Here is a 17,038-nt window from a genome sequence, read left to right as displayed (position 1 = left end):
TCATTACGGGCCAGTTTCACCACGGGCCGTTAATGGGCCAAGAGTTACAAAGGTCCTCATATGGGCCGAAAGAAGTCATGGGCCACACATGGGCCGGAAGTTAAAACGGGCTAAATCATATTGGACGGCCCAGATGACGCTACTGGGCCTAATTCGGATAGGGCGTAACAGGCCCTAGGTTAGTGGGCTGTAAATGGGCTATATGCGAACAGGCCATTAACATGCTTTTCGTGGGCCGGCCCGCCACCTTTTGACCAAGTCAAACGGGCCGGCCTTTTCACAGGAATGGGCCTCTGTTGGGCCGTGCCACGTGTCGCCATATCATAGGCGCCTTCGGTCCAATGAGCGGGTGACATCTGTCCCAACGGTGAGCCGACACGTGTTTCCTCCAACCAATGATGATTTTACATGTGGAAAATCCCCATTGGTCGGGGCTGTTAACGGGTTATCGGATCCAAAACCCGACCCGATAGCTTAACGGTGTTCCGTTACGGTGGATGCCACGTGTCGGTCACCCTTGACGAAAGCACTTCTGTGACGCGCGATTTATCGTCATGGAAGTGGACACTTCCGTGATGATAATTTTGGTAATGTCATGGAACACTTCTACGACAACACAGGTATGACTATCTTGATTCTGTCATAAAATCGTCATGGATGTACATGCATGACAAAAAACGCGACCTACTGTGACAAACACGTATCATCACGGAAGTGTATTTTTTTGGTAGTGCACATATATCAGTATGTGTGATTTCCAATAAATCTGTTGCTCGCTCCATTGTTCCAGAGAACGGAGTTTTAGTCATATTGCCCATGAGGCATGGTTCGCAAGTACCAAGTGATTCATAATCAAGTGATTTCAAAAGTCCATCAGTATGGAGTTTCTTCATGCGCTTTACACCAATATGACCCAAACGGCAGTGCCACAAATAAGTTGCACTATCATTATCAACTCTGCATCTTTTGGTTTCAATATTATGAATATGTGTGTCACTACTATCGAGATTCAATAAAAATAGATCACTCTTCAAGGGTGCATGACCATAAAAGATATTACTCATATAAATAGAACAACCATTATTCTCGGATTTAAATGAATAACCGTCTCGCATCAAACAAGATCCAGATATAACATTCATGCTTAACGCTGGCACCAAATAACAATTATTCAGGTCTAAAACTAATCCCGAAGGTAGATGTAGAGGTAGCATGCCGACGGCGATCACATCGACTTTGGAATCATTTCCCATGCGCATCGGCAACTCGTCCTTAGCCAATCTTTGCTTAATCCGTAGTCCCTGTTTCGAGTTGAAAATGTTAGCAACAGAACCAGTATCAAATACCAAGCACTACTGCGAGCATTAGTAAGGTACACATCAATAACATGTATATCACATATACCTTTGTTCACCTTGCCATCCTTCTATTCCGCCAAATACTTGGGGCAGTTCCGTTTCCAGTGACCAGTCCCTTTGCAGTAGAAGCACTCAGTCTCAGGCTTAGGTCCAGACTTGGGTTTCTTCACTTGAGCAACAACTTCCTTGTTGTTCTTCTTGAAGTTCCCCTTCTTCCCTTTACCCTTTTTCTTGAAACTGGTGGTCTTGTTTACCATCAACACTTGATGCTCCTTCTTGATTTCTACCTCCGCAGCCTTTAGCATTGCGAAGAGCTCGGGAATTGTCTTATCCATCCCTTGAATATTATAGTTCATCATGAAGCTCTTGTAGCTTGGTGGCAGTGATTGAAGAACTCTGTCAATGACACTATCATCAGGAAGATTAACTCCCAGCTGAGTCCAGTGGTTGTGGTACCTAGACATTCTGAGTATATGTTCACTGACAGAACTATTCTCCTCCATTTTGCAGTTGTAGAACTTATTGGAGACTTTATATCTCTCAATCCGGGCATTTGCTTGAAATATTAACTTCAACTCCTGGAACATCTCATATGCTCCATGACGTTCAAAACGACGTTGAAGTCCCGGTTCTAAGCCGTAAAGCATGGCACACTGAACTATCGAGTAGTCATCAACACACGACTGCCAGGCATTCACAATGTCTGCAGTTGTCGGCGCGGGTGGTACACCTAGCAGTGCTTCCAGGACGTAATTCTTCTGTGCAGCAATGAGGATAATCAAGTTACGGACCCAGTCCGTGTAGTTTCTACCATCATCTTTCAACTTAGCTTTCTCTAGGAACGCATTCAAATTCAAAGGAACAGTAGCACGGGCCATTGATCTACAACAAAATAGACATGCAAAATACTATGAGGTACTAAGTTCATGATAAATTAAAGTTCAATTAATCATATTACTTAAGAACTCCCACTTAGATAGACATCCCTCTAATCATCTAAGTGATCACGTGATCCAAATTAACTAAACCATGTCCGATCATCAGGTGAGATGGAGTAGTTTTCAATGGCGAACATCACTATGTTGATCATATCTACTATATGATTCACGCTCGACCTTTCGGTCTTAGTGTTTCGAGGCCATATCTGCATATGCTAGGCTCGTCAAGTTTAACCCGAGTATTCTGCGTGTGCAAAACTGGCTTGCACCCGTTGTATGTGAACGTAGAGCTTATCACACCCGATCATCACGTGGTGTCTCGGCACGACGAACTTTCGCAACGGTGCATACTCAAGGAGAACACTTGTACCTTGAAAATTAGTGAGAGATCATCTTATAATGCTACCGCCGAACTAAGCAAAATAAGATGCATAAAGGATAAACATCACATGCAATCAATATAAGTGATATGATATGGCCATCATCATCTTGTGCCTTTGATCTCCATCTCCAAAGCACCGTCATGATCACCATCGTCACCGACGCGACACCTTGATCTCAATCGTAGCATCGTTGTCGTCTCGCCAACTATTGCTTCTACGAGTATCGCTACCGCTTAGTGATAAAGTAAAAACAATTACAGGGAGATTGCATTGCATACAATAAAGTGACAACCATATGGCTCCTGCCAGTTGCCGATAACTCTGTTACAAAACATGGTCATCTCATACAATAAAATTTAGCATCATGTCTTGACCATATCACATCACAACATGCCCTACAAAAACAAGTTAGATGTCCTCTACTTTGTTGTTGCAAGTTTTACGTGGCTGCTACGGGCTGAGCAAGAACCGTTCTTACCTACGCATCAAAACCACAACGATTTTTCGTCAAGTGTGCTATTTTAACCTTCAACAAGGACCGGGCGTAGTCACACTCGATTCAACTAAAGTTGGAGAAACAGACACCCGCCAGCCACTTGTGTGCAAAGCACGTCGGTAGAACCAGTCTCGCGTAAGCTTACGCGTAATGTCGGTCCGGGCTGCTTCATCCAACAATACTGCCGAATCAAAGTATGACATGCTGGTAAGCAGTATGACTATTATTGCCCACAACTATTTATGTTCTACTCGTGCATATAACATCTACGCATAGACCTGGCTCGGATGCCACTGTTGGGGAACGCAGTATTTCAAAAAATTTACCTACGATCACGCAAGATCTATCTATGTGATGCATAGCAACGAGTGGGAGAGTGTGTCCACGTACCCTCGTAGACCGAAAGCGGAAGCGTTTAGTAACACGGTTGATGTAGTCGAACGTCTTCGCAATCCAACCGATCAAGTACCGAACGCACGACACCTCCGCGATCTGCACATGTTCAGCTCGGTGACGTCCCTCGAACTCTTGATCCTGCTGAGGCCGAGGGAGAGTTCCATCAGCACGACGGCGTGGTGACAGTGTTGATGAAGTTACCGACGCAGGGCTTCGCCTAAGCACTACAACGATATGACCGAGGTGGAAATCTGTGGAGGGGGCACCGCATACGGCTAAGATCAAATTTGATGTGTTCTAGGGTGCCCCCCTCCCCACGTATATAAAGGAGGGAGGGGGAGGTCGGCCGGCCCTCATAGGTGCGCCAAGGGGGGAGGAATCCTCCTCCTAGTAGGAGTAGGACTCCCCCCTTTCCTAGTCCTACTAGGAGAAGAAGGAAGGAGGGGGAAAGAGAAGGAAGGAGGGGGCGGCGCCCCTCCCCCTAGTCCAATTCGGACTAGGCCCATGGGGGGCGCGCGGCCAGCCCTTGGAAGCCCCTCTCTCTCTCCCCTAGGCCCAATAAGGCCCATTACTTCTCCGGTGGTTCTGATAACTCTTCCGGCACTCCGATATTTATCCGATGACCCCCAGAACTCATCCGGTGTCCGAATAACATCGTCCAATATATCATTCTTTATGTCTCGACCATTTCAAGACTCCTCGTCATGTCCGTGATCACATACGGGACTCCGAACTACCTTCGGTACACCAAAACACATAAACTCATAATATCGATCGTCATCGAATGTTAAGCGTGCGGACCCTACGGGTTCGAGAACTATGTAGACATGATTGAGACTCATCTCCGGTCAATAACCAATAGCGGAACCTGGATGCTCATATTGGCTCCCACATATTCTACGAAGATCTTTATCGGTCAAACCGCATAACAACATACGTTGTTCCCTTTGTCATCGGTATGTTACTTGCCCGAGATTCGATCATCGGTATCTCAATACCTAGTTCAATCTCGTTACCAGCAAGTCTCTTTACCTGTTCCGTAATGCATCATCCCATAACTAACTCATTAGTCACATTGCTTGCAAGGCTTATAGTGATGTGCATTACCGAGAGGGCCCAGAGATACCTCTCCGATACACGGAGTGACAAATCCTAATCTTGATGTATGCCAACCCAACAAACACCTTCGAAGACACCTGTAGAGCATCTTTATAATCACCCAGTTATGTTGTGATGTTTGATAGCACGCAAGGTGTTCCTCCGGTATTCGGGAGTTGCATAATCTCATAGTCAAAGGAACATGTATAAGTCATGAAGAAAGCAATTGCAATAAAACTCAACGATCATAATGCTAAGCTAACGGATGGGTCTTGTCCATCACATCATTCTCTAATGATGTGATCCCGTTCATCAAATGACAACACATGTATATGGTCAGGAAACTTAACCATCTTTGATTAACGAGCTAGTCTAGTAGAGGCGTACTAGGGACACTTTGTTTTGTCTATGTATTCACACATGTATCAAGTTTCCGGTTAATACAATTTTAGCATGAATAATAAACATTTATCATGATATAAGGAAATATAAATAACAACTTTATTATTGCCTCTAGGGCATATTTCCTTCAGTCCGACCAATTTGGATCTATTGTACGCAGCCTTTCCCTACATTTCTGCAAGAGGCTGTTTCCGGGACTTGAACCCGTGACCTCTTGGTCACAAGGCACCAGCTTTACCACTGCGCCAAGGCTCCCCTTCACATTTTCTCTATACGCATTTACCATTTTTGAAATCCTTGGTTATTATTATTTTAAATGTTTTTACGTGAAGTGTTTTTTGTGGTATATTTATTTAGAATAGTTGGAAGCAGGAACAAAAGTAAAAAAAGAGCTAAAAATAAAAACAAAAAAGGTGAAAAAACCGTCAAAAAACGAGGTTGTGTCCTCCCGCGTGCCTGGTCTAGCTCATCTCGCACCTCCTTCAGGTGAGCCTTCCCTCGGTCTCGCTTGAAGCGAGGTATATCCGCGCCCTCCAACAGGCCAAGCACAGACCGTTTAGTGATATGACAGGGCATGCACGTCACGGGTCAAGCACGTGTGCTAATGGGCCGGCCTGTAAGATTCGGCCCATATGGCCAGCAATAGTGATTATCATGCTCATGAGACATGAGTAAAACAGGCTCCATTTGGATATAGTGGGCAATATGGGATAGGGAGATAAGCGGAAATTCATAGTTGATCCCGAGCTCATATGCTCCCATGAAAAATAAATTCAAAAAATAAACAAATATAATTAAAAAATCTGAAAATTTCGGATCATTTACATAAACGATGCACGTGCGTGTTAGGTGCATGCAAAATTTCATGTAGAATGACATTCCAGGGGCTTTGGACAAAAAACACAATACTCCAAAGAAATAGGCATTTTGAAACACCGACTTTGTTTTTTCTTTAGAGCTTCTCGGGTATCATTTCTTGATGAAATTTTACGCACACTTAGAACACTCCAGTATCTTTGGTACCAATTTTTTCTTCAGATTTATCGATTCTATTTTATTCTTTCAATTTTATTGTTCACACGAGAACATATGAGCTCGGGTGGAGAAATGTCGTTTCAAGAAATAAAGTATCTTTCTATACAAAAGTTGTTCGGATTCTAACATTTTGATCGGTACACTTTGCACTGTACTAACAATCTGATTTGCTGATATCTTTTATTGGCCTTAGGTGCTCAAAGTCGAAACTAGCAGAAACCTCGCTCTCTTCCCCCGGGGTGGTGGTTTCTAGTGGCCAAGACGGAGGGGACTGGCAGGAGCTAGGGCTCCCTATGATCCCAAATTTGTGCACGTATGTGATTGTTTTGCGCTTTTAACCTTTTGTATTTTATGAAAAATACATGTATTAATGTAATTTGGCTCCTTTTGTCAAAAGTTCGAGTCATTTGATTCTTGGCTCCGCCACTGGCGGCGTCCCACCTTTGGCCAAGCTCCATCTCACCAACCACATAACATGTCAGCTCCTCCCCTACGCGACTCTCTGCCCTAAGCAGTGGACGTCCATCCGCTTGAAACTCCACGCCTGCCTTTATACACTGCAATCCTCTTCAAGGTGCCTATGTTCAAGACGCATGTCGACCGTTTGACAAAATGTTAGTGTACAAATGTTTTGATTGGATTATGACTCCTCACTACACACAATGGATGGTTGCTGAACTGCTGAGAAGAGAAGTGCATTTGGGGGGGGGGGGGGGGGGGGGTGGGTTTCACAACACATTACTCCCCTAGGCCCCAGAGCTCATGACCATACCTTGCTAGCTACTCCTAGAAGGCAGCAGTTTGCCAACAGGTCGAATAGTGAGTCTAGTACCAGCAGGTAATGCAAATATCGAAATGATTGTTTAACATTCTTATCCTTGCTATTATATCAAACATATATATCATTTCTTTGTTGCTTAATTAGAATCTTTCTCTTGAATTGCATAATTAAGATATTACTTAGTTCTTTTGAATGGACACGGAATAGATCTTGATTGGCAATGGAGACGTCAAATATTCCTCACGTAGCTCATGTGGATGGAACGCAAGTAACAAGGTTTCCCCGGCTCTAGCGAGGGAGGGATGATGACAACGGCGCGCCTTTGGCTCGCTCCAATGCTTGCAGTCGTCGCTAGGTGGTCCGCGGACCTGGTTGTAATTTTTATTACCTATGGTGTTCTTTGTACTGTCATGATTGAAAATGAATAGGTTAGAAGTTTCTCAAAAATAAAAATAATATTCATATGATAACTACAAGAAAATGTATCAAATCATTGCCACTGCCATAATGCCATTACATTTTGGACTTACCATCTCGGTGTGTGGGATTGGGATGACGTGATTATTTTCATATATTTTTATTGTTTTGCAAGTAATATGGATTAGAAAGAAACCTTAGTGACATGTTTTTATAACATGTTGAAACTATCATTGCTTCCATTGGTTCTAGGTTCTCAACCTTCACATATATTTTGTGACCAAACATGCATACATGCTTTCTTATTTGACCATGTTTCATATTGTTTGGCATTCATGGGATTCTTGCTGATCGCTCAATTGCAAAGAAGGAACATTTACCTGTTCTCAACGATCCTAAAACATCTCAATAATTATTTCAATGAATGGATGTTATGCTTCCAGTATATGTTGACCTTGATTACCTTACATGAATTGATGTTATGCTTCCAGTATAATGTTGTAAACCTCCTCAAAATGTTTGTTTGCATTCCATTCACATGATCTCCTGACTTTAGTAGCAACATTCCATTCACATCATTGCAACATGTCGAGTCCATAATTGCAGTGATTTGCATGCTCTGCTGATTAGTTTATGCATACTATGTTTTCAAAGATGCAATGAGATGTAGAAAGAATCCAGTCTTCACATTTTAAGATATTAAATATGGGCTACACCAAGATATAAGGGGAAAAAATCCATTACAGTGTGTAGCGGCTACTCTTTGTATATTGACAATGGTTTTGAAGCATTTACTCTTTGTACATTGTGTATCATTTCAGTTATCCCAAAGTGGGAACCTGTAGTGTTGCAGAAATTTACTCTTCCTTCATAGTTACATTGAAAATTAACAATGATGGATGATGTGCGCACAAAGTATATATATATAGGACAATACACGTCAGGATATATTCAGGGTCCGGGGATTGCACAAGATCTTGTCTAGTTACACTGATGAAAAGCTGATTGACTGGAACCCTGCAAATAAAAAATCTGAATGACTAGGACATTTGGCAAGCACATTGGAATGGACGTCAGAATATCAATTCGAAGCTAATACATCATTTGTTCATTACCTCGCGCAAAAACTTATGTCTGCATAGTGGACTGATTTTACTTACAATATACCGCTCAAGAAACCCCTACAAAATGACGAACAATTCGGTAAGTGTCTTCCAGATGATAATAGTAATACAAGTCAACTGTCAACTGAGGGCATAAGTTACCAGAATCCAGAGGGCGCATTTTCCTTTTTCCTGCATTGAAAACAAGAACAATCAACCAAAAAGCAGAAATCATCCAAGATCATGTCCAATGTTAAACACTAGGATGTAACTATTGAATAAAAGCAAATATATGAGTGGCCATTTATTGGCCCAGATATCCGCGTCGAGGCAGGGCCAGAAACGGGAGAGCCTGCCTTGCCCCTGGTACTCGTATATATTTCTGAATGTCATTGGGTACTCTCTGTGTAACGATATTGGTAACACTTCTTACAGCTGGACAGTTTGATTTCCCACTATGGGTCTAGAATTATGGATTGTTGTCAAAGAACCTCTTATCACGATAAACTCTTCTAGCCCAAATTTTAGGGTGCCAGGAACCTTTTATTCGTATACACAATTAGGGAACTGTAAACCCATCGATCTGAAAGTTCTCTTATACCTATTGTATTATTGTACTAAGTAATAACACTTGTTAGTATATCATTTAAAAGACTAGTTTGCATGACATACAACAATAAGCAATTAAGGCCAGACACTCTGAATGAAGACTACCTTAGGTCTTTCGTTTTCTCCTTTTATATATATATTCTATGGGATACAGGGAGTCCTGAATTCTTTTTCTATTTCACTTACGTGACATTTGTTTTAGTTCATTAATCTATCTTTTGTTTCTAAGGGAATGTACAGCTCTGTAAGTTTGCTACTTCAGCTATTCAATACAAATACACTGTTGAAGAACAACCTCACCAATCAACTTAACAATAAGCAAAATAATAATAATCAAAAGTATGTTTCTGGAATGGAACTTTTTTGGAGAACATGTTTCTACGCAGAAACTAATACTGTGCAATTAAGTTCATTCCTAACACTCAATACCAATAGCTGTGCAATATCTGTGTTTCACAATTCATCTCAGTCATACCATTGACCAGCATATCAAAAGGAATAAACATATGGATCAGTTGTAAAGAAGGGGGCAGTGAAAGTCGCCCACTATTTTGCACAAATAGTATAATATTAACTGTAATGGCGGCTATAGCTATTTAAAAATTAGATAACAAGTTAAATAAGAAACTTCTATAAATTCTTACTTTTTTGGTCCTACAAAGGCATTGGTGATGTCATCAGCCGTTGGATTCCCGGTGAATTCAGCTAGCAAATCATATTTTTCTCCATTAGGTTCATCAACCCTTCGAAAAATCTCGTATTTATTAGGATAAGCCATCCTGTATCAATAATTCAACCAAACTGTAATGACTGTAATTTATCTAACTGTCAGCACCATTAGCAGAAGTATGATACTTTGGAGAACAAAAGTAAGAGAGATAACCTTAAAGCGCCCATGATAGGATAAAATGTACCAGCATAGAAGAGAAGCCGGAAAGAATAACAAGTCTCAAATGATGCAGCATACTGAAGCCTCACATCTCTTCCCATTGTCTTCAACATGAAAACCAAGAAACAGCTGAATACTAGCTGTCATGCTATGATTAAGTGGAACATATATGGAGCACTTACTTGCATTACGCCACTTGATGCAGGCATATCCTGTAAATGTAAATTTCAGAGATATTAAGGTTTGCTATGACGATGCCAAGAAATAATTTCTCACCAGGTTTGATTTTTATTTCTAGAACACCCCTTCCTAGATTAGATTAGGCCCAAGGATTATATGAGCAAACAAACACAAAAAATTTAGTTCCAATGAGATTTCCTAAGAGCAATAAAAGAGATAATAGAAACTACACTACTTTCAGAAATAAACAGGTCCAGAATATAAAGCAAAAATCTCTTAAGAGATATGTCGTGTGTGTGTGTGTGTGTGTGTGTGTGTGTGTGTGTGTGTGTGTGAGAGAGAGAGAGAGAGAGAGAGAGAGTTAGTATGCCCAACCTTCAGGCGAGGATTTACAAGAATCACAGGTCTGTCACCAGCAGCATCAGTCATAGCTCTCATATCCTGCAAAACTTTAATATGACACTACAGATCGAAAAGGGTATATACTCTATAACCAGGAAAAAAATACTAAGACATAGAATCTTTACATCAATTATGCAGTTTCCAACAGCATTCTGGGGAGCAATGAGAACAAACATGTCATCTTCTTTATCAACCTCACTAGCACCTGTAATCAAATTAAACATACTAGTATACTTAAAAATAAACAGAAACAGCAGAAAACAATAAAATGCACGACCAAAAGGAAACAGCAGAAAACAATAAAAGGCACGACCAATAACAGGCAAAGCTACAGCCAAGGACAAGATGATCTGCCGTCTCTGGAGCATTGCCACACAGCGGGCAGAGCGCGCTGCAAGACCAACCCCTTGTCAAAAGCCTATCTGCCGTGAGAATGCGTCAACGCAGCAGCAACCACATGAAAAACCTGCATTTTCCTTCAGTCTTCGCCTTCCAGATGGCATCTGGGTGGACATCCACCGGAGAGAAAGAGCCCTGGAATTGGATGGAGTAGGCCGAGGCCGCGGAGTAAGACCCATCCACCGACCATCTCCACGCAACTGAGTCCTGCACGGTGGGATGAAGGAAGACACCAGCGAGAAGTACCCAGAGTTGCGCGTACTCCTGGACCTGATTTTCCGTGGATATTCCCTGAAGGGGCCAAGCCCAGCTGTTGTCCTGAAGCGCCCTGAAGACTGAGATGCCTTTGCGCTTAATAAGCAGGAAGAGGCTTGGGGTGAACTTCCTTGGCACCCGACCACCAAGCCAGCAAGATGTGCAGAATTTGGCCTTGTGGCCATCCCCAATTGGAAACTGAGACCGAGGATGCAACCAGCTCCCAGTCAACCGCACTGTTGAGCGAAGGCGTCCACACCCAAGGCTTCTCCGAGTCCATCCAGTCAAACCACAACCATCTGAGGTGCAGCGCTGTGCTGAGCTCTAAAATATCCTTGATGCCGAGCCCACCGAGGCACTTAGGCCTGCACACCTGCGCCCAGCTGACTAAGCAATGTCCACCATTGCAAGCATCTTGAGGGGGGAGTTGAGCATACGGTTTAATGGCTGTGTGTGTGTGCCCATGTAGAGTTCATATATCTATAGCAATGAGAGTAATAAAAAATAGAAGAATCCACAAAATTTCCGATAACCAACACTTAATTTCATTTTCAGTATTCTTCAGATGAAACTAAGTAGCCATCATTTATTTTATTCAATGCTATCGAATGTATTAATTTAGTGAATGACGAACCTACTGCTCCAATATTGATGAAGGCGCCCATTGCTCCATAGTCACCCCAGTCCATGAATTCCAATATTTTTCTGGTTCCAGCAAGCTGAAGTGGAATACCAGCAAATGCGCCTTGCCCCATGGAGCCTTGAACACAGACCTGATAAGGCAGCAGTCTCATGTTGTGTCATCAAAAAAGGCAGTGGGCGGGTGGAGGTATATGGATGAATACCGAATGTAAGCACCTTGACACGCTTTCCGTCATCAGCAAAGGTAAGAGATAAATCTCTTACAAGTTCCATGAGGGTTCCTATACGATAAACATCCTGAAGATAAAAAAGGTTTGATTGACAGTTTACGCCAGCAAAAAAGATATGTAAGCTTGTGTGCTCTTACCATTTCGGGATTAAGCTCCGGAATATTGATATCTATCTGCATGTTTGAGGAAAAGTAGACAGAAATCAAGAAAAAATGTTTTCCCAGAAAGCACATGAAGCAAAAAAAAAAAAGGTGAAAGGACTACAAGGTTCAGTCACAATGATTAATCCCAAGTACATATTATTCCCTCTAGGTTAAATATGCAATAGAAAGAGAAAAGTTCTCAAGTTGCCTCAGTGAATAGTTTAGTCAGTGAGTTCTGATTTCAATCTTCAATTGAGATTTGAAATAAATTTAAACGTAAGTGGCAACCTGCAACCGAGTCTTTTTATCTTCAATAGCACGCTTTGTAGCTTGTATCACATCGTCGTAAAAGTATTTCCTGATCTCTCTGGAGTGTGGAATGTTATTTAATCTCGTTGGAATTCCACGCCACTCCTGGCAGAAAGCATTTAGACATACATTAATAGAGGAGATCGAAGTGGACACACGTCACTTTAAGATCTCACACATAGAATAAAATGGCTAACTATATTACACGTACCTTTTTCGAAGCTGTTGTGTCTGGTGGTTTTCCTGTTCAATGAAGAGTGTGAGCAAACAATCAGAATTGGGAAAGCCGGCATAGTAAAAAAAGAAGCTAAAAGCTTTGCCTGATTATACTAATGAAGAAGAGAACATAATTAAAAATCAACTCCCCATAGTCATTTAGAAATCCTGGGCACGGCTAAGCAGCAAAATCTTCATATGGATTGTAATCCAAAGGAGACGTTGGATCTTTCGTCATAAAGCAAGGAGAGGTCTGCAACATAATGAGATATGCATTTGCTGCCAGCTTTCAGAAGATTCCAGTCACTTATTGGTGGGGTATTCAGTGGTCAACCTAATTTGGGCTGAAGCCCTATCATGATTCAACCGCAAGTTAACCCGCAGGGTTCCTTTTTGTGGCCGGCCTAGTTTGGTAACTCACCTTTTGGTCGATGTTTATTTTCTCTGTTTGGGTCCTGCTGTTTTCTCTTGTGGGCATGCCATTCGTGGCATTGTAAAAATATTACTATCTTTCTCTCTAATATATAAATGCAGCTCTCTTGCATGGTCTCGCTAAATAAACGATATATACCGATTCTTGACATATTAGATAAAACTGATAGCGTATTGTGGTTATTTTAAAATAATATTAGCACATTCTAAAAGAAGGCATATTAGCTCAAAGTGATATGCAAAAATATTAAAAAGAATGCAGCTTCGAAATAACGTGAAATGGGCTGTTCTTAAGCAAACGGAGAGACCGGTTGATCTAGTGGAGTTACATGATAGTGGTTGTGAATGACAGCAGAAGAGTGGAAGAAGACATTAGTGGGGAACTTTATTTATGCTCTGACCGTTTGCCTTGGCCAACTTTTTTTCTGAAGCATTCGTACAAATCTTCTGTAACATGGACTCTATTTCATGAAAAATGACTTCCACTGGGCGATTTCCATCAATCTACATTGCAGGTTGAAGGAACAAAGGTTACTTCTGATTTACTATCTGGATCACTGCTATGATAGTAGCTAGAAATACACGAGAACCTGGTTAAGCAAATCTGAGTATGTCGGAATAACAGCTTCAGAATTTTGTTTGTAAGTCTCAAGGCGTGATTTAACCTGCAGAAGAAAGAAGGCTCTTATGGTTCAGAATGTTTCATGGAAGCGATGCCAGCATTATGCAATCACAATGTCAGAAAGAAAAGGGATGGAAAGGGGTAGGGTAAGTAATGGAAAGGTTTGCGTCAGTTTAATTGTATAATTCAACTTTGTATTCTGTAAATGACAGTAAAATTTTAAACAGCACAATATTTTTCCCCTGATGTGTCTTAAAAGTTTACAAAAAGCACTGAGAATGTAGAGCTAGCTGAAAGAGGGGGGTTAAGTGATGTAAAAAGACCTAAAAAATATTAATAATACAATCCAAGTCAAACCTAGATATACAACACTTTGAACTTAAGATAACCAAAGCATGCGTAATATTTTTTTCCTCTAGAGTAAGCAGGAGCGTATCATTAAGAAGAGAAGTTATAGTACAGATCAGGAACAATAGGAAAAATATTTACTTAGCAGCTGTGGCCTACAGATAGTAACGAACAGAACACAATTACAACCAAGTTTCTAAGCAACCTGCACCTGCCAAACTCTTTGATGGTCAAATCTAGGTCCAAGCTAGTGATGACAGAACAAAAGGAATTTGCACAAATCAAATTCTTAAATGCAGCCTCAAGCTCTCAAACTAGCATATTATATTTAACAAGATAGATACATCTATAGACCTTACCAAGGATGACAAAACAAGTAAAAGATTACTTAAGCGGACAACAACAGAAACCTTTTCAAATGTATCATCAGAGCGTGTAGTAAGCCTGGCAGATATCTCCTCATTCTCTGGGGGGAAGTTCTTTACATGGTAAATTTTGCCCGTCACAGGATCCAGTCTTCTTCCAACACATCTATCGATTAGATTGTCATCAGGAACCTGAATTTAGAAACCAAATGAAACACAAGAGGTCAAAGATATCTGTGGTATACAGTGTTTGGGATTGACATCAGGAACCTGAACTTGAAAACAAAATGAAACACAAGAGATCAAAGACATTCTGTAAGAGCAAGGGAAGCAAAATGTGTAGTATTTGATTTCAAGATACAAATAATGAAGTTGACACAAAGAAGAATCAGACTAAGTTCAAAAAAATGAAGAATCAGACTATTATGAACCACACTGATTCAGAAAATACACAGCTAAGTGTATAATTGCTATCAGTTTGAATGTCACACACCAACAAACTTTTAAAAGATAAGGTAAGGCACAACTACTTGATATGAATTCCCACTAAATGAATTGGTAAAGAATGAATCTTATTTACAGTTGCACAAGGGCAGACCTGATCAATTTGCTTAATTATTAAATCTATTCTCAGTCACTAGCTTCCCTATTGTCACAACCAAAGTTACTGGATTCACCATAATGTACGTCTAGGGTATAATTTGACCTGGTTATGACCCCTAATCTACGGTGTGGTATTCTTGTGCGGTTTCGAAGGAGAAGTATCGTACTGTGTGCACAGCCCTGTACAACAACCTGGACATACCACATTCTGGGAGAATATTGCGACAGCCATATTATACTACTCCCTCCGATCCGAATTAATTGACGCAGCCTCTATACAATGCAAGATGGACATTGTATAGAGACTGCATCAATTAATTCGGATTGGAGGGAGTAGCAAATTTACTTCATAAAACTAATAACAAGTTGGAGAATCAGAATTCATGAAATTGAAGTACCGTGATGAAGCTCGTTCAAACATCCTTTCTTTCTAAACATTTTGATCTATCAGAATGGGAACAAAATGTAGCACTACATAAGGATGCCTATTGAGATAAGCATGATCGACAAGGTCGTAACGCAATATATTAAGATGTTATAGGCAAAAGTTGAAAGAACATGAAGGACGTGTCAGTTGATAGTAAATGACGTAAATGTTCAAAAACGGCTATTTCCAGTACAATGAATATATGCGGTCTTAAAATGGTAAAAATGGCTTACTTCCAGTAAAATGAATATATCTGGTCTTATTTTCATACTTTCAAGACTTTGTGCTTGAGCATAACTCCTTGGGTAACCATCAAGAAGCCACCCTCTTTCTCGCACGTCAGGCTGTGATAGTCGTGATACAACCATCTATATGAAATAACAACCATCGTTATTAGCTCACAGAATTCTACCAGCTACAAAGAACCTCTGAGAATTGAACCACATACATCTGTCACAACTTGATCCGGGACAAGCATGCCATTGTCCATATATTCTTTTGCTTTCTTGCCTATATCTGTGCCAGAAGATACTTCAGCCCGTAGAAGATCCCCAGTTGATATATGAACCAAACCGTACTAAAAGAAATTGAAAAAAAAAAGAGTTTTAGAATAGAGCAGGCTATTGATCAATAACCATATTTACAGCCAAAACTAGAGTTAAACAATAAATGAGCACAAAGCTGATTAATCTGTCAACATGTATACCCCTTTAGTAAGAGTCTTTCTCCACAATTCAGATTTGCATCAGGCTATTATTAGCACTGACGGCATATGCATTTTTGGGCGCAGAACAAAATAGGAAGAAATCCAAGCAATGGTTTTCTATTTTCTTACCTTCTCGACAATCATGCGGCACTGCGTCCCCTTTCCCGACGCGGGCGCCCCGGAGATCATCACCTTCAGTGGCGCCTCCGCCCGCGCCGGCGCCGCCCCCTCCGCTGCCCGGCATGGCAGGAGCAAGCCCTGCCAGAACCCCACGGGAAGCATATGAGTCATAGCGATGTGCTATCGCGCCCACGACGCCACGGATTTAAGTAGCGCGGAGGAAACCATAATGTACGAACCCTGGGCTTGGGAGCGGCGGAGGAGGAGACAGCCTGGGCGGTGGATGCCGGGGGCGAGCGGCGGGAGAGCGACCCCGAGAGGAGGCGGGCGGCGGCGGGGCCGCGGTGGATCGCCGGCCCGGCGAGAGGAGGGGTCGTCGTGGCCGTGGCCGCCGGGGAGGATGCCGCCATCCTCGTGGCGGAAGAGGGCTAGTGTGTGTGGAGGGAAAACGGAGAGAGCAGGATTGGAGTCGCGCGGCTTCAGAGTTCAGACGCGTCACCACCCGACTCCCCACCCCCACTCGCCAGCGGTGGGTCCTGCCCATCTCGCAGCTCAGCGCTGTTGCGCGAACTCCTATTTTTCTCCATCTCCATCTCCTCTCCCTCTCCATCTCCACTATCTCCATCTTCACTACTATTAAACAATCAAACATGATTTTCTCTAAACGCACCCCACAAAAAGTACACATATCAATTGCCGCCGCATGATTAGGTCCACCTAACTTAATCTAACAG

At 41.9% G+C, this 17,038-nt stretch overlaps 1 protein-coding gene across 2 annotated transcripts; it reads right to left on the bottom strand.

Annotated features, from left to right (window-relative positions):
- Positions 1-8,027: 8,027 nt before the first annotated feature.
- Positions 8,028-16,835, bottom strand: LOC123143494 (probable adenylate kinase 5, chloroplastic). Of its 2 annotated transcripts, none has more exons than XM_044562431.1 (20): positions 16,544-16,835; positions 16,314-16,442; positions 15,927-16,055; positions 15,712-15,846; positions 14,494-14,640; positions 13,704-13,778; positions 13,515-13,617; positions 12,677-12,708; positions 12,445-12,570; positions 12,151-12,186; positions 12,000-12,080; positions 11,776-11,914; positions 10,613-10,692; positions 10,461-10,526; positions 10,088-10,117; positions 9,900-10,009; positions 9,661-9,795; positions 8,570-8,599; positions 8,420-8,485; positions 8,028-8,336 (listed from the first exon to the last, which is right to left on the bottom strand). In XM_044562431.1, the coding sequence occupies exons 1-19, from the start codon at positions 16,712-16,714 to the stop codon at positions 8,461-8,463; spliced, it is 1,779 nt and encodes a 592-aa protein (XP_044418366.1). In that variant the 5' UTR covers positions 16,715-16,835; the 3' UTR covers positions 8,028-8,336; positions 8,420-8,460. The 2 variants fall into 2 exon arrangements, with proteins under 2 accessions (XP_044418366.1, XP_044418365.1); XM_044562430.1 differs by having other exon boundaries at positions 8,028-8,321.
- Between the last annotated feature and the right edge of the window lie 203 nt (positions 16,836-17,038).

Source organism: Triticum aestivum, chromosome 6D, assembly GCF_018294505.1.
Source record: "Triticum aestivum cultivar Chinese Spring chromosome 6D, IWGSC CS RefSeq v2.1, whole genome shotgun sequence".
Taxonomy (NCBI): domain Eukaryota; kingdom Viridiplantae; phylum Streptophyta; class Magnoliopsida; order Poales; family Poaceae; genus Triticum; species Triticum aestivum.
The sequence above is the reverse complement of the archived record's forward strand: the minus strand, read 5'-3'. Positions and strand labels throughout refer to the sequence as shown.